Genomic DNA, 22,104 nt, shown 5'->3' on the forward strand with positions numbered 1-22,104 from the left:
TGTAAACATTGTGCAATAGTCACGCTCAACGAAGCTATCAATATTTATTAACATAATCAATCAAATTTATTCTACCCGATCTAGTTTGCGTTTTCGAAGGGAAAAGTGTGGAATTTTTCAAGGAAATAACTTTGTCTGATCATATAATGGGTTCTTCCACTTACGCAGAATATTGGAGAATATACAGGGTGTTCTGAACTAACTTAGGCCAAACTACGAAGGTTAATCTATATATTCAAAAAGAGAAAAAATATTATGTTAAAATTTGTCAGGAAACACCTTGTTACAGAGTTGTAAACAAATATTGTACGTGTGAAATAAATAATTACGCATTTTTCAGTAGAATATGCAGTAGATCGACTATGTTTATCTGATTTGCGTGGATACACGTTGTTTATCATTTGATAACATTTCTGTGTCTTTAATAACTGGTTATAAAATAATATGACGTAAGAAACGATGATTACCAAGTATTTTTAAAGCTTCATTTCAAAATATTGTTGTGCAAGCTACCTATTTCACACATACATACATGTTTGTTTATAATTCTACAACAAGCCGTTTTCTGATTTTTCCCCTTTTTTTTTTTGCGTATTTTAAGCCTTCGTTGGCTTAACTTTAACCATTTAACCACTTGCGCTGGCAACTGATTGCGGACCATAACGAGTGACCGAACCGTATGCAATAATTCGTCGCTTTCGTTTTGAAGTCGTCGGCATGATATCACTGGGATAGAAATTACTAAGAAGTAATAAATTTATTATTTGTTTTATCTGAATTATACTTAAATATACTTAAAACTGACAAACTATTGCAATTTTGCGACAAAAAATTCTCGACGTGGCACTCCAGCGCAAGAGGTTAAGTTCGAGACACCTTGTATGTACATGGAATTTTTGGCTTACGGAGCGTTCGGACTATCAATATATATTGCCAATACTTCAAGATTCTCAAATAAGAGAATAATAAGAAAATAATCTTATTTCTCGCAAATAAGAAATCCTCATGCGACCAGTATTGACAATATACATTTATTGTTCGTTTTATACGTGCTATAATGTTGCGAACCTTGAAATATTGACAATGTACGCACACTGATCGTTCAAATGCTCCTTCAGAGATATTACGCAGGATCATTTCTGTCGATACATTTAACTTGGAAACAAACACGTTGGCAAAAGAATTCGTGCTACTTTCGACTCGTATAAAGCGAGTTTTTCATTGACAATTTCTCTATTATCTAAAGCGATCCACGAAATTCACGATATGATTCAAGATACACGTGCGAGGAATTAATTTCTTACAGTAACTTCTAACTATTAACTTTAGCTGATTAATTGGGTAATTAATAATAGCACACTTTCATGTACGTTGCAAAGGGCTCGCATCAGACGTGAGCTACTTTAATCCTTGATAATCCACGAAACGTCGCTTTCGAACGTCAGGAATTGAAATCGCGGCTAGACAGTCCGTTCTATCCGGCTGTGAATATAAAGTGGCGTTGTCAAGCAGAAGCCACTTTAATCCTTAATAATCCTCGAAATATTACTTTCCAACGTCGGGAGGGCGGGATTATTATTAAAGAAAAGTGGAACATCAAATATCATTTCGATCCTCGGAAGGTTTTGAACCGGCGGGGATTGTATTTAACCACTTGCGCTGGCAACTGATTGCGGACCGTAACGAGTGACCAAACGGACAATTCGTCGCTTTCTCTTTAAATTCGGTATATCACTGGATAGAAATTACCAAGAAATAATGTTTTGCTTTGGGTTATACTTGAAATATACTTAAAACTGAGGAAATATTGCAATTTTGGGAAACAAAAAATTGCGTGGCACGTGATTCCAGCGCAGCAAGAGGTTAAAACTCGCGGAGACCTGCGAGTAAATTTCTCGTACGCGTTACAAAAAGAAAAAAAATTCATTTTCACACGTGAGTGAAGAAATAAAGGAAAAAGAAAGAAAGAAACTCGAATAACGTATTTCCTTTCTCGTTTTATTTCCTCTCTGATTTCATCGTGGCGATGTTCGTGCCTGTGTTTCTTTATTCCTCGTTTTTTCTTCGTTTTCGAATCGGGGATGGGTGGGAGGGATGAAAGTGTCGAGAGGATCGATAGGGAATAAAATTCAAAGCAGCGGGAATGAGGTTCGTTAGAAGTGGTAAACCACCACCGGCATTTGCATGAACGGGCCGAAAGAAAATCGCGCACGATCTCACGCACCGGTGTTTCGGCTTCGATTGCGGCTACCGCGAATAGATCGCTGATAACCGATACACGGAACAGAGTACGTGTATTCTTAATTGATACCAGGAAACGCCGAGCACGTTTCCGGAAGTATAATTTCGTAAAAAGTGTGTCATTAGCTGTGTATCGGCGTACGATCGGTCGTTGCGTTGATTAATGGCTGTTCAACCTGTTTAAAAGAACTACCTCTTTCCCTTTGTAACGAATTACTCTCCTTTTCTTTCTACCTCTCTCTCTCGGAACAAACTGCTTTTGTATTCGTATCAGAGATCACTTTCTATCAATCGTTCGAAAGATTCAGGTTTTCTCATCTTACAACGTAGATGTTCCTTTTCTTTTTTAACGTTCATCGAAGCAATTAATTCACGATTCTTTGCAATTTTTCAGCAATTTTTCCCACTCGAATAGTGATTTTTAACAGAGCGATTTTCGGGACTCGAATGATGATTTTTATTTCTTTGGTGCAAGTTTATTTATACTTTATTCGTTGATAATTAAAATACACTGATAAATCATAAAGAAGAGAAAAAAAAATCAAACGTTATAATCCAGTATAAATCTAGTATAAACCAGTATAAATCCAGTATAAATCTAGTATAAACTGAAATGTGTATTACGAGACTGTGAGAGCAAGTTATGAAATTCTGTCACGAGTGACTTCAGTTCGAATCAGTTAAGATAAAATGACAAACGTCAGTTACACTATGAATGATTAATTTCGTGCCACTTTATTATTTTATTACTCACCATCTCGTTTTATCATCTCGAGAGTGGTGATGCGGGAATGGATCCAAGTCAACTCCTCGTAATATTGCAAATTTAAAATCCGGAATTATTGCGATGGTATTTTTTGCGAAATTTTACTGAGAAGGTTTTAAATGAATAGCATACGATCTCGAATTCATCCATATTCCTTAAGAGTGTTGTCACAAACTATTCGAAAGTATCCTTTATACAATCTCTATCAATTGCTTTGATATTTTAGCAAAACAAACAAATGCACAACACAATTGTCTGAAAATATTTGGATGAAATTGGACAAAATTGTTCAAAGTGCAATATTTGAATGTTTCATCGGCAGCTAGCAACAGCTACAGTCAAAATGTCGGGTATGTATTTCTTGGGAGTGCAGCGGGATTAATGTAATTAATCCAGTTAACGTTTCTATTGTTTCACAAAATGAGACAGAATTCGTGACAGAATTGGATGATCGTGGGGTCGATTTATTATTTTGCAAACAGCTTTGTTTGGACAACGACGGTTGATAATAATAACCGAATATCGCGAGCGTGTACAATTCCCTCGTAAATCTCCGCGCGGCCATATCGAAATTGTTCGGCCGTATGATGTTTCAGACGTTTCAGCATTTATCATCCCCGAACAATCTAGATAGGCGTGTTAACAATGTCCCTCTGGAAGGGTGTTAATTGCATAGCCGCTTTAGAGGAGAGTACATTCCGGTTCCAGATTCTCCAAGTCTTTGTTGTCCCTTATGGCGCACGTCTTGCTGTGCGACATTATCGATCAACAATTTGGACGGCCAATGGGGCGGTCCGTGAATTTATACGCCTCATACCGCTCGGTAAATTCATGTACTCCACTGCATTCACGTTCCACTTTGTCCAATTTCATTCCACAATCTTTCTCGTCCAGACGAGGCTACATATGAATGTCACATTTATACTCGAATCTTTCCATTTCTGTCCTTACGTCAATTCGCTCGAAATTCGCGATTTCTAACAACGAGATGAAAATCCCTCGTCATACAGCGAGGAGCATAACTGTGCCAATGACAGTAATAAATTTAACTTTGTAAAGAAAGATCGTATAACAATCTGGTCTTATTTCAAAGTGCGAAGCTTCTACTTTGAGTTTCGTCTTTTCCTCTTTTTTTTCTTTTCTCTTTTTTAAACATGTTTTTGCGAGGGTACTTATTTTCTCAAAACATTGAAACATTTTTTTGCCAAATCCATCATGGTCTTGAAGATTGAAATTCTTTCTTTACAACGAGATCTTGAAACTTACTGTACGATTCTTTTTTTTTTTACCATTTCGTTGAACTTGAAACATTCGATTGAAGGGTTAGATGACGAAACATTCGAACTTTTGTCGTTTAATGCCAATATTCAACGTTCAATAAAACGATAAATAAAAATTGTTACAAGTTTTATGGGTAAATCTTAAAAAATTTTTTAATGTTTTCAATGTTTTAACGATTAAATTGTTCCGTCGATTAAAGATTCTTTTCAAGATAATAAAATAATTAAAACAATAAATTAATTTCGTAAAGCAATTCTTGAAGCTTCTCTCTCCTCCTAATTTAATATAATATAGAGTGGGCCAAAAGTTCCTTCCCACCTATTTTTTTTTTTTTTTTTTTTCAACAAAACATTAAAATATAAGAAAAAACCAATTTTGAATTAAATTTAAGTTCAAACATGATTTTTTCATTACGTTTTAAAAATTATTTCCTCCAAATGTTGACTGGCAGAGCGTTTGCAAATTAATAAAAAAAAAAATAATTAAAAAAATAATTAAAAAAAATTGTGGATTTATTTTAGTGATTTTTGGCCCGCCTTATATAACAGCACAATTACAGGTGTACAAATATCCACGTTGAGTGATTAAAAACGTTGTTTGGTTCAACGACTTCAGTTCACCCCGTTTCATGAAACTGGCGTGCAACAGCGTGGACAAGCGACAATTCGAAATTTTCCTCCCCGCCGTATTCGGGGCGTTCGCGTTTGGCCGCTGCGAAACGACGATTTACAACATTACAGAATTCCCCAGCAAGGGATTATAAAACAGCCGGGGCAACGAATGAAATTTACATCGGCGGCCATCGTTCGCCATTCGATACAAATTCATCCGTAGTTCATCAATGAAATAACGCTCGACGATGAGCAACCGCACACTCGAATTCGCGTGCAGCATTGTTTCCATCCGCTTCTCTGAATTATACATCGATGATCCCATCGATGCGAAAAGGCTATCGATCCATTCAGTATCATTCTCGTATCGCGAGTAATATTGAAGGGAAAGAGGAGAGACGAAGGTTAAGGAAGAGAAATATACTAATATAAGTAATTACTATAATATAGGTAATTACTTATATTAGTATATTTAATACAAGTAATAACTATAATAGGTAAAAGTACAGATTACTTATATTAGTATATTTACTTATATTAGTACAAACTACTTATATTAGTATATTTAATATAAGTAATTATTACTTATATAATATAAGTAGTATATTTACTTATATTAGTACAAATTACTTATATTAGTATATTTAATATAAGTAATACTATAATAGTATATTCAATATTAGTATATTTAATATAAGTAATTACTATAATAGTATATTTAATATAAGTAATTACTATATTAGTATATTTAATATAAGTAATTACTATAATAGGTAAAAGTACAGAAGGTTTTAACCTACGTAATTAAAAAGTTTATTAATTTTAGTTATCTTTTAGTTTTCAGTTTATTAATTTCAGTTATTATAGTTTATTAATTTAGAAATTACATAAAAGTCCCATTTGCCAATATGGGAATGACAGAAGATATTTAATTTCTCACTAGATTCCCGCGCTATCACAACTCGCTACTTGCTATAATACTCTCTAGATCTGAACGCTCTCACCACTCACGACTCTATCTATTTTCCTCGCGATCTGCACTCTCTGACGTCTCTATGACACACACACACACACACACACAAAACTATACTCTGATGTTTTAAGTCTCAAAACATGCCGACAATTGCCTTGCTCTTAGATCGCGTAGGAAAAAGTTCCGAGCAATTTCCTAGGTTTCCACGTTACTGGACAGAATTTGAGTCCTCTGATATAACTGGCGAATTTTCGTGAAAGCCAACGGCAGCTGGGTACTCGTTCGTTGAACCAGACCAAAGGTCCCTTTGCGGATGTACGATTCTATTTATTCGGTGTTTAATTGGTTACAGGCTGAAATTTAAATGGATAACGAATTGATACTCGTTGAAGCGTTCTTCTCGCGAAATTGGAAGATTCACTTTGTGCGAAAGTTTAATAGTGAATTGGATTAGATTTTTTAAATTGTAACACGTAATAACAACAAATATGTTGACACACATAAACGAAACAAAAATAATATAACAAATACATTAACTAGTGTAAATATATAAATATATTAGCTAACGTTTTGAGCGAAATTTTGATGGTAGATTGAATTATAAATAACAAATTGTAACAAATTATGTTAAATTAATTAATAAGTATTGTCAAATTACAATAATAATAAATTAATTATCTCGAACGATATTGTTGACATAATTCAGGTCGATTGATCCAGATGAATTTTGCTTAATTCACAATTTACTCACACGTCAGTTCTTAAGAATTAGTTAAACAAAACGAAGTGAAGATCAAGAATGATCATTAACTTCATTGTCGAGAACTATCTACGATCCAATAGAAGCTGAACTATCGGTAAAACAGATCAGAGGAATGGGCCTTCTATTTCGCTACAAAGGTGGCCACAGGAGTTAAAATCATCCGGCTCTCTGAACATCCATCAAACGTTCGATACCACTCGAACGTTTCATCCCCAAGTACAGTCGAACGTTCAAACCCCCGCAGAGTAATTCGGCCACCAGAACAGTTGTAGAAACGCTCTACAAACGGTCAATAAATATCCGCATAACGGCCATAAAACATGCGTCTCCCAAACGCAAGATATATCTTCTGCACAACTGTACACCAGCAACCATCGAATAACGAGAACACCAGGGATGAGACCAAGTGCAATATGCACTTTAGCAGAGATGTGCGAAAACCCGAAAATTTCGGGAACCCGATGGTCGGGACGACAGGTCCCGAAAATATCTTAGAATTCAAATGTTTCGGGATCCTTCGGAGATGCTTGAGAATTTCGAAATTCTCGGGGACTGTCGAGAAAGTCGGGGATTCTCGAGATTTCTGGAGTTCGTGAGAATTGTAAAATTATGAACAATGAAATATGGAGGAGAAAGGAGAAATAGTAACTATATATGTGATGGGATTTTCAAGATTTTTGGGATTCTCGAGAATTGTGAAATTACAAAGTGTATGTGATATTTTATTTTAAATTTTCGTGTAGGGAAGTTACTTCCTGTACATTTTCTGACAACAATTCCGAAGTTTTCAAGAATCTTGAAATTCCTGGGATTCTTGAAATTTTTGGGATTCTTGAAAATTATAAAATTAAGGATAATCTTTGAGAATTGTAAAATAAAGGATGGAACACGGAGGAGAAATAATGACTGTGATATTTTATATTTAATATTTAATACGTGATATTTATTTTATATTTTCGTGTAGGGAAGTTATTTCCTCTATATTCTCTAATAGTAGTCTCAAAATTATCAAGAATCTTGAAATTCTCGGGATTGTCGGTATTCTCAAGATTTTTCCGATTTTTGAGAATTATAGAATTATAAAGGATGAAACATGGAGAAGAAACAATGATTATATTTATATTTGATAAATGTGATATTTTATTTTAAATTTTCGTGTGGGGAAGCCAGTTTTTCTACATTCTCGGACAGCAGTCCTGAAATTCTCAAGAATCTTGAAATTCTCGGAATTGTCGGTATCCTCGAGATTCTTGGGATTCTTGACAATTATAAAATTACAAAGGATGGAACACAAGGGAGAAATAATGACTATATTTCATATGTGATGAATACGATATTTTATTTTATATTTTCGTCTAGAGAAGTGAGTTTTTCAACGTTCTCTGACAGTGATTATCGGGAATCTCGATAATCTCTACTACGAGATATTTTCTAATCCCGAAATTCTCGATCCAACCCGACTCGATATTTTTGAATTCTCGCACATTTCTATCCGATATCTATGAAACGAAGTCCGAATACTCGTAAAAGTAGTAAATAAAAAATGCTTAAATGAGTGTTTCAAAGTGGTTCAAAACATGTGAGAATTACTGTGGAGAGAAAAAAAGAAGAAATAAAACATATAACATATAAATATATAGTCGATGTGAATTTGTTTTCAAATTACAGCTGATAATGTGTTGCGATAATTTTTGAAGTTGGATGTTGGTTTGCTATTTCTCTAAATTAATTATAAAGGATGTGTTGTCAATTGTTTTCGAGTATCGTCTCCTTTGTTAATCGTCAGATTAAATTACAATGATATGAAAGATATTGGAAACATTCGCAAAAACATATGAAATAATTCGAGTTCAATGATTAAATTCAATTTGTTAATTGTTAGATTAAATTATAGTGATTTCAATGAAGATATTATTCGCTGTCTGAAATAGTTCAAATCCAATAATTAGAGGTTCGAACTTATTTGCGAGATACTTGATCCAATCTCTGGAGAACATTACAGTGCTGCTTAGATAAGAGAGAGAGAGAGAGAGAGAGAGAGAGAGAGAGAGAGAGAGAGAGAGTCAATATTTTTCTATTCTTGGTGAATTTTTCAAAAATTAAACTGTAAAAGGAGAAATTTATAACAAATATACAAAATACGCTTTCAAATTTTATCACAAGAATTAATAATTCACATAAATGAAAAGGTCGTAATTCGCAACATATCAAAAATTGTCGTCCAGTATCGAACATCTAAAATAGTAGATTTTGAAATCTGTATAATTAATAACATTAACGAGATACATCTAAATAAAGCAAAATTTTTGTTTAAACATATTTACAAATATCACGAACAAAGTGAGTTTTTTTTCTTCTTGGAACATGAAAATGGTTTCAATGGCCTGCTTTATAATCATTTTCTCTTCGTGCAGCATTTTCAAAGCCTCTTACATGTTATCCTACGTCATTTTTCTTCTTTCACTTTAACTTCTGACATTTTTCTATATAAAAACGAAGGAGGAGAACCTAAGAACTTTAATCGTAAAAAATATCCTTTTAAACTTGTTCGCTACTGGACGACAAGCACGTAGAAAAAGACTTAGGTTTGATGCACAATGTACAAAGTAAATCGTAAAAACTAGGGCATTTACACCAGATAATTTAGAAAGTAATGTGCGTGATATAACAAAATTATTTGTTTATCTGAAAAAAAAAATAGCAAATCTCGCGTGAAAAATTTTGTTGCACAAAATAGCAGCGTATAACGTATAACTCGTTTTATATCCCTGATATAATATTGAAAAAAAGAATAACGGCGGAATATGTTGCTAAGAGTGATAGTTAATTTGTTTTTGTATCAATAATGCAGATAACTATTGATAAGAACAAAGAAAGTATTTTCCTTTTTTTTTTTTTCTTTTTATTATGGTGTTTAGCGTCGCATCGACTACGAGGTCATTAGCAGAGACAGTGGAATTTTAATAATTTTAAATAATATAAGAATTTTAATAATTTTAGATAGTATAGGATAGTATAAGGATTTTTGTAATTTAGATAGTATATAATTTTAGTAATTTTAGATAGAGTATGTGTGTAGATTAGATGAGTAGATGTTTGTTTCTTTGAGGTATTTCAAAACCTTCCTGTGGATGTTGTCCTGCGAGGTCAAGTTGATATTCGAACTTATTCCATATTTCTGTTTTTGGGTTAGGTATGATACTCATGTGTGAATGTGGACCATTAATGGATGATTGTTGCAAAGGTTGGGCGATGCAGTTTTTTTTTTTATTTAGATGTCGTCAATTTAGTACGTTCCAATCCTTAGGCGAGTGAGTGTGGCTCCATTTTTTCTGTTGCTTGGTATTTGTTGATGGAAGTATACATTTATATAAGTGTGTATTTTTAGCTGAGGTCCAAGTATTGCTCCATTCGTTTTCTTTTTTTTTTTTTTTTTTGCAATGATTGATCTGATCTTCACAACAGATTGAAATGTATTTGTGTTTGTCAGTAGATGAAGATGCTGCGGTTTCTCATGCTGTGTCAGCCTTTTCGTTTCCTTCTATTCCTTGGTGAGCTGGAATCCAGATAACAGTGGCTTTGGTGTTAGATCGGTCGTGATTTAGTTAATTCATTTTTTTATTTTTATCGCACGTTCTCGTTACGACTTTTATTACGCTCATGGAGTCGGCGCAGATGACAATCTGTGCTTCGTTGTTTGAGCGAGCGTATTGTAGAACTTCAAAAATGGCGTAAGGCGTAATCTTCGTCTTCTACACCTACAAACATTAACAACAGTTTCCGACGATTCGGCAATTACGACAGCTGGAAAAGTAGGAACACTTCTGTCCTCTTTAATGAATTTCGCGAATGCGGAGATAGTGCCGTAGGGCAGAATCTTCCATTCGGCGAAGGTGAAGGTGAGAGAGGTTTCCTCTCGAGAAAGAGAGGGAGGGCTGCCTCGTCGAGCGGTGAAAAGCGTTTCCCTCCGTTGCCGCTCGGAAACTTCGTCAGTTTCCTCGAGGAGTGAAGGCTTAACTCGCGTCGCAATGGAGGACGATGCATTGTCTCCTCGACGATCTCTCCTCTATCCCACTTCTCCCTTTTGCTTTCGACCGCGGCGACGGAAGCCTCGTCGTCGTCGTTTTCGTCTTCGTCATCGTCATCGTCATCTCCCTCTCCCCGAGAAGAAGAAGAAGAAGAAGAAGAAGCAGCTTCGGGAATCCCCTTTTCCAAACCCTCCGTGTCGACGGTTTTCGCGCCTCTTGGCACGTTTCACGCTCGCCGCGTAATCCAGATCCTCGTGCTGGAGTGTTCTGGCCCCGCTAAAGCTTCCCCTTCGTCGCTCTCGCGCCCCCCTGCCGCGCTCCACTCTTTATTTCGTCGAGGGCGACCGGCGTGGGCTGCTTCTTAACACGCGAATCGTGCTCGATTTCGCGATGGCGCTCCTCGTCTCCTCTATCGTTTCTCCCTTCCTTCGTTCGCTTCGCTCTTTGTCTCTTTCGGGGACGGGAGTTTTTTTTTTTTTTTGTTCCTTTCTCGAGGAACCGGCCTCTCGGATCTTTCGTCGGATCTTTGTTCTGAATCGCTGGGTGGCCGAGGGAATCGCGGACGAAACAGGCCATCCCATCACTCTGTTTCGAACGGGGTTGGAGTTTGAGAACAATCGCTCTCTGTGAAGTGGAATTTACAGTTTCCATTGTAGATGAGCGCTAATGGGTAGTTTTGGTAGTTTTATACTCACTTTTATACTCACTTCGGGCGTAGTTTGAAAACTCGAGCTCGGGAATTCGAATTCTGAGATATTTCAAAAAATTAATCGACGCTCAACGGAAAGTAACAGAAAATTACCAAAATTTTAACGAGAGTTTTCCAGAAATTTATTGCTCGCTAAGAAAAGAAGAATCTAAAGTCTTTGTTTTCAAAGATACTTCGAGTATTATAGAGGAAGATTTCGAGTATTATTCGGTGATTGATTTGTTTGACTGATTGCAAGATATTGTTTTTCCTTTTGGAAAGTTTCGACGAAGTTCGGAGAAGTGTCCTGGTTCTCCAGTTCGAGCAAGAGGTATTTCTTTGGCAAGGAGAACGGATGAATGGATTTTTTGTAGCCTATTTTCGCCCTTTGTCCACGCTACTGCATTCTTTCCTTGATTCGTCACGTTCTTGCGCGAAGCCAGCACAACTTCCGGTTCGATGCGGAAATTCTACCGCGTAAACGATCGACAGTATCTTCTAAGAGACGTTGAGGGTGAAATAGATTTACCGGTTGGTTATTCTTCTCGATACTGTTCTTTAAAATTCGTAGAAAAATTGGTAAGCTCTTGTTATAATGTCGTGCCACTTCCATAGAATGAATTGTAGTTACTTTTTAGCGAAGAGAAGAGAATTTAACGAAATTTAATTTGACTTTGAACTTGGATTAGAACTAATAAATTCATTAATTGAATCTAGTAATTCATTTGTACGATTCTTTGAATTGTCAGATTACATTTTCTCACGAGATATATTTAAATTTTTCTTTCCTTCTCTTTACTTATTATATTCTCAAAAATTAATTTTACGCTTATTCTTGGACGTGAAAAATATTTAGACTCTTCATTTGTTCTTTTGTCCAAAACTTTTAATTCAAAAGTAATTAATGTACAATGTAGAATATAACCAAATCAATAGGATAAAAACGATAAAAGATTGTCGATAATGTAAACTATTATAATTTTGTAAGAAAAGATAACAATCCACTTGGTCTCATTTTAAAGTTTAAAGTCTCTACTTTCATAGTCTTGAATTTGTCTTTTCCAAAAATGATTTTATATTATATTATTATTATATTATTATTATTATTATTATTGTTATTTTTATATTATAGCGGGTGGAAGAATAATTGTAAAAATTCAGATGCTTTTAAAACGATAAAAAATTTGTTTCGCGACTAAATCCACTACAATCATAAGATAGAAATTCTTTCTTTAGAACGACCCTTTAAAATTTTCCATACGATTTTTTTTTCACCATTTTATTGAATTTTGAACATTACGATTAAATGATAAAATGTTACGATTTCTGTATTTAATCTTAATATTAAATAATATTCAATCAAATTCTAAAAAAAGTAAAAATTATCTCAAGTTCACAGTTTCGTTGTTAATGGGGAGACTTCAGTCTCTGAAATGATGGTTGAACTAGTTGTGAAAAAATTTTCATTATTTTCAGAAATGTTTTGATTTTTACGTTTCTGAAAAAAATATCCTCACTTTCCTATTTATTATTACATGATGTAAAATCGAACTGAACATTGTGAAAATATATATTCTATGCTTTAAAAAAAAATACAACCAAATGAGTCGTTATGTGATCTTCTTTCACGAAGTTATATCAGTTTAAATTATTCTCTACACTGTAATTCCGTTTAAATGTATTCAGAACATCATGTACACATATTATTAGGTCACAGGAAGAAATAAATTGATAAGAGAATCCCAGTGTAAAAGTAATAATTGCAATCGGTAATTTCCAGTTTCAATTTCAAACTTCTTTCTCCTGTTTGTAAAACAAATTGAAGAAAAGGGAAGAAAATTAACCCTCGACTTCTCTTATCAATCGTTTCTCGTCCTCGTGCAATATTTACAATCATTCTTATCCAGTTTTCCCTCCAGCCAAATTTTTCTTTAGGATTTCCGCTTAATTCAGCGAGAGAACGTTCCACGGACCGATTGAATCTGTTGAAAGAATCCGATTCGTTTCCAAGAATAATTCCTGGTCGCGCAGATCGTTGCAATTCTGCGGACGATTTGTCTAGGATTCATAGGAGGCTTTCTTCCCTCTCGATTTTTCCGCTGTTTCTTCGATTCGTCCATCGATTTCACTCCCCGTCGCCCTTGTATCCTATTTGATCCTATCTACAAGACAACAAATTCCCGTGATATGTTTCCAGCGTCTCTGGAAAGCTTTCCGTTTCTTATCTGCAACAACCACCGCGTCTTCTTCTCGCGTTCCATTCATGGAAATATTTCGTGTTCATTGGAAAGATTTGCGGATAATATCAAACATCGATATTAAAAGGATTCGTGGAATTACGTAATAAATAACAGAGTAGATTGTAGATCTCTATGCAAATTCACATTTTTGAAGATACAATTGCAAAAACAGAATTTTGACAGATTTTAATTCTCGACAGATTGAAAAGTAGAATTAGAATGAAACGTTATGGGAAGCACTATATGTCTTGGACGTTTCCTTCTGCTTCTTAACTTCAACATAAATCAAAACGACCAATTTGTAATTTTCTGGAAGAGAAATTTTCTACCTTTACAAAAGTAGATTTAAATATGTTCTTAATTAACTTTTCCCTATTATTTGATCTTAAATTTGTGCGACGAAAATTTTACATTGGTAGCTTCAGCATTAAGTATTGCAATTTTGTGCAATTTTGTGTTTCAAAGTTTTCTATAAATGTTCTCGAAGACTCTCGTTTCTTTTTTTTTTTTTTTTTGCATTTACAAAACGAGCAAATGTTTCCTACCAATTAAATTATAGTCGACTAGAAAATAATACGGTATCAACATTACGTCAGACGTGACGAGGTTAATGGAAACGAGGAAAGATTAGTAATTAAATTAGTTGATTAGAAAATAATATGGTATCGATATTCTACGCGAATGAATTTAATGGAAATATGCATGGATCTTATCGGCAGAAGTCGTTAATCAACCGCGTTTCAATTAATTAGAGCGTCCAGCTACAAACAAGGCTTGTTCCAAGGTAAGATTCCGTTTTTCTGGCCAAAGGGGCGGCGAAACAAGGGGATGGGTTCCGCTTCGATGACACACCCTCTTCGAGGCCACTCCATAAATTGCAAGGTAATCTTTTTCTTCGATAAAAAAGGATAAAAAGCCCTACGCTTTTATCTGCGGCAGGCGGGTTTCTTGCCGCCTGTTCCGGTTCGACGAGCCGATCGAACAGCTTCCGGCTGTTTAATTAAAATCATTTTAATTGCGAAAATGGAGTCTCCGTTGCTGCCCTTTGTAACTGCACCTTGCCTCGATCGACCCTCGACGATAATGAGACGATTAAAAGAATCCATTCGACGATGCTCCGATGATGGTGTCTTCGATGGCGTTTCTATTTTAGGGTTGCATGTCTCTCGGCGTTAACACTGAAAGTTTGAAAAAGAAAGAGGGGGGGTTAATTCTCAAGCGCATCGTTTTAAATAATTTTAAACCAATAATTCACGTTGACGTTAGTGTTCGATGATTTATATAATCCTCTTGTGTTGTTTCATTATTTCATGAAAGAAAATGCATACGTGATATGAATTTAATTTGCTGTTTGAATTAAAATTATAATAAAAAGAATTAAGTGTGAGTCGAATTTTTGAGGAAATGTGTCGATGTCATTGTTTGAAGGTTCATATAATTCTCTGTTGTCATTATTTTATGAAGGAAAATTTATCTTTGCCCGTACATGATATATAATTCAATTTAAAATTGGAAATCACTTGAAACTTAAATGAAGAAATTAAAATGAGTAAGTCGAATTCTCGAGAAAATGTGTTGATGTCATTCTTTATGTAATCCTCCTTTGTCTCGTTGTTTCGCAACAGGAAATCTCTATTTATCAGTTCTACGCAAATTAAACAATTAAAAATTCGACTTTCAAATTGCAGTTGAAGTTTGCTCGATGATTAAATAAAGAGAATAAACTGAATAAATCAAATTCCTAACGAGAAATAAATTACCAATGGAATGTACTACGTTGGAGAGTGAAGTTTTGTATATTTCATTACGTATTTCACTCAATGCCAATTCGCCTGAGATGTAAATGAAAAAATTTGAAAGAAGGAAAATTCGAGTCTCCCTCGAGTTCTAACCAATTAAACTTCTCACGGATCGCCTGCATGAAAGTACCAGTTAAGAACTTTAATTTTTATTAATTTACAATTCAAAATTGCCGATTCATCTGAAACGGAGGTAAGATAAGAAATCCTCGGATCGGAGGGGGAAAACTCGAGGTCCCTCCCCCTCAATAATTAAATCTTCCTTCGAACTGCAAAGCACCTTTCATCCCCAATTATATTATGTAATAATAATGTCCCAAGTCTAATTCACGTGCCGATATTATAATTTTCACTCGGACCTCGTTCAGACGTAGCCTTTCGAAACTGGCCGAATGGTCTGTGGCTCGTCGAGTAAAACGAAAACACAGCAGGAAGGTAGATGAGTAAATGGCACAGAGGCAGCATCCTTTGACTCGATTGAACGGGGATGTTAATCAACGCGCTGGTGTGTTTATTTCGTCGTCTTTTTTTTTCTTCCTTTTTCTTTTTTTTTTTTTTTTTTTTTTTTCTTCTCGCCGGAAATCAACTTCGACGGAAATTGTGTGTCACGAATGGCGACGCGCGTTATCAAGAGAGGCCGTTTGAGGCGGCGGATTAATTTTTGGCTGACCGGCAGATGTGGTATCGCGCTTTTTTACAAATTAAAAGCCACCGAAAGGCGGGCTTGATTTCGTTTGCGTCCACTGATGAAACAAGTCCTTCCTCTTTTCACGGTTTTTACGTCATTTTCTCCCGTGAACGTGTTTCGCGACAAACGAAACGAGCAACTAGTTCTTGAAATAAACGCGTTTGATGAGATTCTGGCCGAAATAATTTGTTAATAGTTGATTAACTCCGAATTAGTGTCACTGGACACTGGAAGTTGCAACAGTTTTCGGATCACTGAATCTTGAAACTTCTAATTTAATTGAATTTGATTACTGGTCTTAAGCCTCGGCAAGCATCGAACATAAATTTAAACGCCGTTTGTGTTCAATATCAAATTTCGAAGTGTATTGTTATCTTTGCTAATTATTCCTTCGAATATTTGATTCGAAGACCAATTGTATATCAAAGAGAGAGAATTTAGTAGATATCTCAGGATTTTTTGACAAATTAGTCCTAGTCGTAAACTACTACGAAGAATTAATTATAACATAAAATCAAATATACTACAATTTTAGTCGTCTATTAGACACTTGATGATTAATCGCTCTGTATTCTTAATCGGACAAAATCGTTTTATTTTCATCGGTCTTCTGATGTCTATTAACCCTCTCAGAAGCAAATTCTTCCCAGATTGTGGAACGAATCTTTTTTTAGTCAACTATCAATAGTAAGAAGGCGTTATCTTCTATGCTTCTTTTGTTATTTATTTTATACCGTCTACGAATAGTCGAATGGAGTACCTAGTTCACGTTAATTTGTCGTGCTAATTCGCTAGGTTTACGCCCGCAATTATAACACGGTATGCATAATCGTTTAATATTTATTGTAACTTCCGTCATGGGGGACGAAAGGGGGATTGTTGTTCGTTTAAATCGTTATTGAAACGATGATAAACAACGATGTTATTAATACGGTAATTTGGAGTTAAATCGAGGGGATACGCTTGCGTTTCTCGTCGATCCTATTGAAATTTGCATATCGCATGCAAACGCATCGCGCGGCGTGCACTTAAAATATATAGAAAATCAAATTCCTCGTCCTCGGGGCATGTTCGTTTTTCTTTGGCACTTTCAATTTCCGCCCAAAGAGAGAAAGGAGAGAAAAATAACGGAGGAAGAAAAATGAAATAAACGAAAAATAAACATAGCAAAGAGAGAGAAAGAAATTTGCCAAATAAAATTAAAGGAATAGAGTAAAGGGGGAAGATAAATCAAATTATTGATTTGGTGAAATAAAATGAATAAACTCAACTAAAAAATATGGTAAGAGGAAATACATATATTAAGTAAGAAGTAATTAAATATTAACAATGAAGAGATAAATAAATAGATGAAAGAAACACAAATATGAAAGAAAATAAATAAATAAAATAACGGTGTCCAAAAGTCCTGAGAACTGTGTCCTTATTGAAGACAAAAGTGAAAAGAATATAATTAAATATTATTAAATATTAAATATTAAATTATTAAATATTATTAAATATTCAATATCAAATTATTAAATATTATTAAATATTAAATATCAAATTATTAAATATTATTAAATATTAAATATCAAATCATTAAATATTATCAAGTATTAAATATCAAATTATTAAATATTATTAAATATTAAATATTAAATTATTAAATATTATTAAATATTAAATATCAAATTATTAAATATTATTACAAATATTAAATATCAAATTATTAAATATTATTAACTATTAAATATCAAATCATTAAATATTATTAAGTATTAAATATCAAATTATTAAATATTATTAAATATTAAATATTAAATTATTAAATATTATTATAAATATTAAATATCAAATTATTAAATATTATTACAAATATTAAATATCAAATTATTAAATATTATTATAAATATTAAATATTAATATAATTAAATATTGACAATGAAGAGATAAATAAGTAGATGAAGGGAATGCAAATGAAAGAACGAAAACGGAAGAAAATAAATAAATAAAATGACAGTATCCAAAAGTCTTGAGAGCTGTGTGCCCTTATCGAAGGCAAATATATTCAAAGCCATTCCTCGATCAACCCTGTCCGCCCAAAGAATCAATTCTCCCCTGTTGTCGCACGCTCGAACTTCTCTACGGCTCTCGGGCAGTTTTATCAGGCGAAATATAATCCTTGGAAATCCAGACTTCGATGTTGCGGGGCCAAGAAGGATGGACAGCGGACGAAAACGCTCGAGGCGCGTTTTCATCGGACGTGAAGTGCCGTCGCGTCTCTATTGCCGGACAAAGAGAGAAAAAGAGAGAGAGAGAGAGAGAGAGAGAGAGAGAGAGAGAGAGAGAATAATCATGGCCAGCTGTCCGGATTTTATTGTGATTTACACGATTGGCGACGATGTCGTCCGGCTTTATTTTCGCCGACTCCTCTGGCCGTTGTGCCAATTTGTAATTAATTGCGAAACAATCGCGTCACTATTTAAAGATTATACATAATAATAACAGGATCGCAGCGGTGAATTGGAACGCGTTGCACGTGCATACGTTCACCCGTTTCTGTTTCTGATTACGTAAAGATATTCCCTGGGCATTGCAACTCGCCTAGTTTTGTGAAACTGTTCTTAAATTGAATCGAATTGAAAAAATTGAAAATTTTCAACGATTCTATTGGATCGTAAACAAAAGAGCACAGCTTGTTGCGTTCAAAAAAGAATTACTGTCGATGTTGGAAGTTTGTGAAATTTTCACGTGCATCTGGACTTCTTTTTATACGGCATTGAAGAAAATTGAGAAGAACTGATGTTTTTTTAAAGACATTTTACTCGCTTGCTATTATACGGTGAATTCGTTTTCTTATTACTGACATAACTAATTATGGTATAAACTAGTATCGTGTACTATAAAATAGTATAAAAAATATAGAGTATAATAGTATACTATAAAATAGTATAAAAAATATAGAATATAATAGTATAAAAAATATAGAATATATAATAGTATAAAAAATATAGAATATAATAGTATAAAAAATATAGAATATATAATAGTATAAAAAATATAGAATATAATAGTATAAAAAATATAGAATATATAATAGTATAAAAAATATAGAATATAATAGTATAAAAAATATAGAATATATAATAGTATAAAAAATATAGAATATAATAGTATAAAAAATATAGAATATATAATAGTATAAAAAATATAGACTATAAAAATATTATACGATACTATCGTTTTATAGTGTGACTATGAATAAAAAAGGATACTTTTAAAAGACCTAAATGAATTTCACATACCACGTGTACTATATATTGGTACTATATATTGTTAATGTATTATTTTCTTCAAATTATTGAATCTCACTTTGAATTAGTTCACTTTGTTCAACACCAATAATCAACATCTACTGACGGTAGTATAAAAACTTTTAAAATTCCAACGAAAGTGTGCCACTTGTTCAAAATTCAGTTTCAGCTATTTCATTTCATAGTATTATCTAATTATTTGTGGTATCTTATAATTTGTTTGCCCATGATATTCATTTTATTCGATTTATTATTTTCCTAAAATAATTTATTATTTTCTTTCAATTGTTGAAACCAACAAACGTACCAATATCTATTGACATTAATGTTTAAAATCCCAACGAAATTACACCACTCGTTGAATTTAATTCAATTTATAATATCATGCCTCGTTTTATAATATTAGATTATGTATCTGGTTATTTGTAACATTTACAATTCATTAACATTTGTCTATGATATTCGTCTTATTTGGAACATTCTGAGACATTTCTAGGAACCGAAATGTCGGTGATAGTCAACGTGTTAATTTACAATTCTTGAAACGCGAACCACTTTGTCCAAAGTCAGTCATCGTGCCGACATCCGCTGAAAAAGTGGTACAAAAATCTTCGAAACCCCAACGAAGTTGTATCGCTTTCGAAACTCGGGTTCGAAGCGTTTCACGTTGCACCTGTTGTACACGCTCGTCGTACGTGTCACCGCTTTAACAGAACTTCCTCCGTGCCGAGAACGTTTTCAATTCGATTTCCTTGAGCGTTCCGGCAGCTATGAATCACGCCTGTGAGAGATCAAGCGGAGGATCACACGGATGGTTGCTCGATGGGACGAAGTTGGTTTATTTCTGTATAAGTTCGGAAATTTACATGGCGAGATCGTTGATTCAGAGCTGCGAGGAATATGTACGTGGCCGAAGGGACGTGATTTATCGTTGTTGCTGGAAGGTGAACGATCGTTCGATAAAGATCGCGGTAAAGAGGTGTGCCGAAATGGTAATGCAGACTTGACGATGAATTAATGAATGGTCGATTAATCAAGATATCAGGCTGCCGAGCTACCTTTCGATCTTTGTGCGAAATTATTTTCGGACGAATGATTTTACATGTCATCGATCGAGTTTGTGCAGTCGTCTTTTATTTGAATTAATGTCAATTATTCGAGGACTTTTTTTGTCTCAAATTTTTGTCAAGATTTCTAGAATATGAAAAATGTTTCGATACTAAAAAAAAAGTACGATACAAAAGAAATTTTGCTTCTTACGTCTTGTTTCGTGAAAACAATTTTACCATTTTCTTTGGGAATATTCGTAATACGTGGTAAATTGAAATGCTCTTCCGAGCATAGTAATATTATGCAAATCGTCTAGTGAAAAAGTGGCGTGAATCGTAAAAGTTTGAAATATTTCTAAATACTGAACGATAAAGTAAAAGTTCAGCAGAATAATTCGACAGAAGTAATGAAAAAAGAATGTTACGTCGAAATTTACGTGAGTCATCGTACAGTTATATTTTGGACCATTTCTCTAACGAACAAAAAAACTGACTCACATTGTCCTTTGCAGTTAACACACACGGACATGTGTGTAGTACAATAATAACAATAATAATAATCCTAATTTAATTCGAGTTAAATTGATGAAAATTTAATTAACGATCTGTCTATCCAATTTACATAATATTATCATAATTTAAAGGGGAATCTCCATGCGAAGGTGAATTTAATTGTTTGTTTGATTTCATTGCCTGTTTGTTGAAATTTAATTGCTTGTTCCGCAGGTCTCCGGAAAGTGTACCCGTATTACTTTACCTTCACTACGTTCACGAAGGGAAGATGGGTGGGCGAGAAGATCCTCGAAGTGTTCGCCAGAGAATTTCGGGCACATCCAGCGGAAGAGTACGAACGTTGCATCCGCGCCGGTACTTTGACGGTCAACTATCAGAAAGTGGATGTCGATTACAGATTACGGCACAATGATCTGCTGGCCAACGTCGTTCACAGGTAAGAAACTCCGCGATTCTCCTCTTTCTTGCCTTTTAATCGCAAGGTTAAATGATCGGTAATGTCCACGAAATCTAAACTAAATTTCATTCGATGAAGTCACGGTTCCTCTAATTTTTTCTAATCTTTTGATTAGTATGTCATATGTAGGAGTATTATATTGTTGTCAACATGTAGGAGTATTATATTATACCACAAGAACACATAAGACAGGCAACATTTTCTAAATTATAAAGAAAGACACGAAAGGGAGTAGAAATATTTTTCATCCAGAGATTAAATGAAAAACTGATTTCGGTAATTTGATATATATATATACTATCCCAATAGTCTTCGATTCTTTCTCTCCGACAAAATTATAAATTATGGAAATATATGATAATCATGTAATTATAAACTATGGAAAAACTGAACGTCAATGACGAGGAAAGAAGAAAAAAATGTGGAAAGCGAAGGAAAGCTGAAACGAAATGCACAGTTGGCCGAGGTTGGTAAGCGGATTCTCGTCCTCGTCAAATTTACCAAACGCTCGTACCGTCCACCTAATATTTCGCTCTCGGGGAAAACTCGATCGGTTGAAATCTCCTAGAAACCGTTCGAAACAGCGATGTAGTTTCCATCAAACTTTCAGTTGTCTCGATGTGTTATTTTCTTTCTGCGTTAATGACTCCGAGAATCGGCAAAGAAATCGCGCCGCTTTAAATCGTCGCGTAACTCGCGTTCGACTCGATT

At 34.3% G+C, this 22,104-nt stretch overlaps 1 protein-coding gene across 1 annotated transcript in view; it reads left to right on the plus strand.

Annotated features, from left to right (window-relative positions):
* Positions 1 to 22,104, plus strand: part of LOC122529302 (RNA pseudouridylate synthase domain-containing protein 2-like) — a 112,442-nt gene that overhangs the window by 39,205 nt on the left and 51,133 nt on the right. Inside the window, exon 4 of the mRNA XM_043655295.1 lies at positions 21,150 to 21,372. Within this exon, the coding sequence (XP_043511230.1) occupies positions 21,150 to 21,372 (223 nt within the window). The remainder of the gene's footprint in view (positions 1 to 21,149; positions 21,373 to 22,104) is intronic.

The sequence above is a fragment of the Frieseomelitta varia genome, unplaced genomic scaffold (assembly GCF_011392965.1).
Source record: "Frieseomelitta varia isolate USP_RPSP 00005682 unplaced genomic scaffold, Fvar_1.2 scaffold_283, whole genome shotgun sequence".
NCBI lineage: Eukaryota > Metazoa > Arthropoda > Insecta > Hymenoptera > Apidae > Frieseomelitta > Frieseomelitta varia.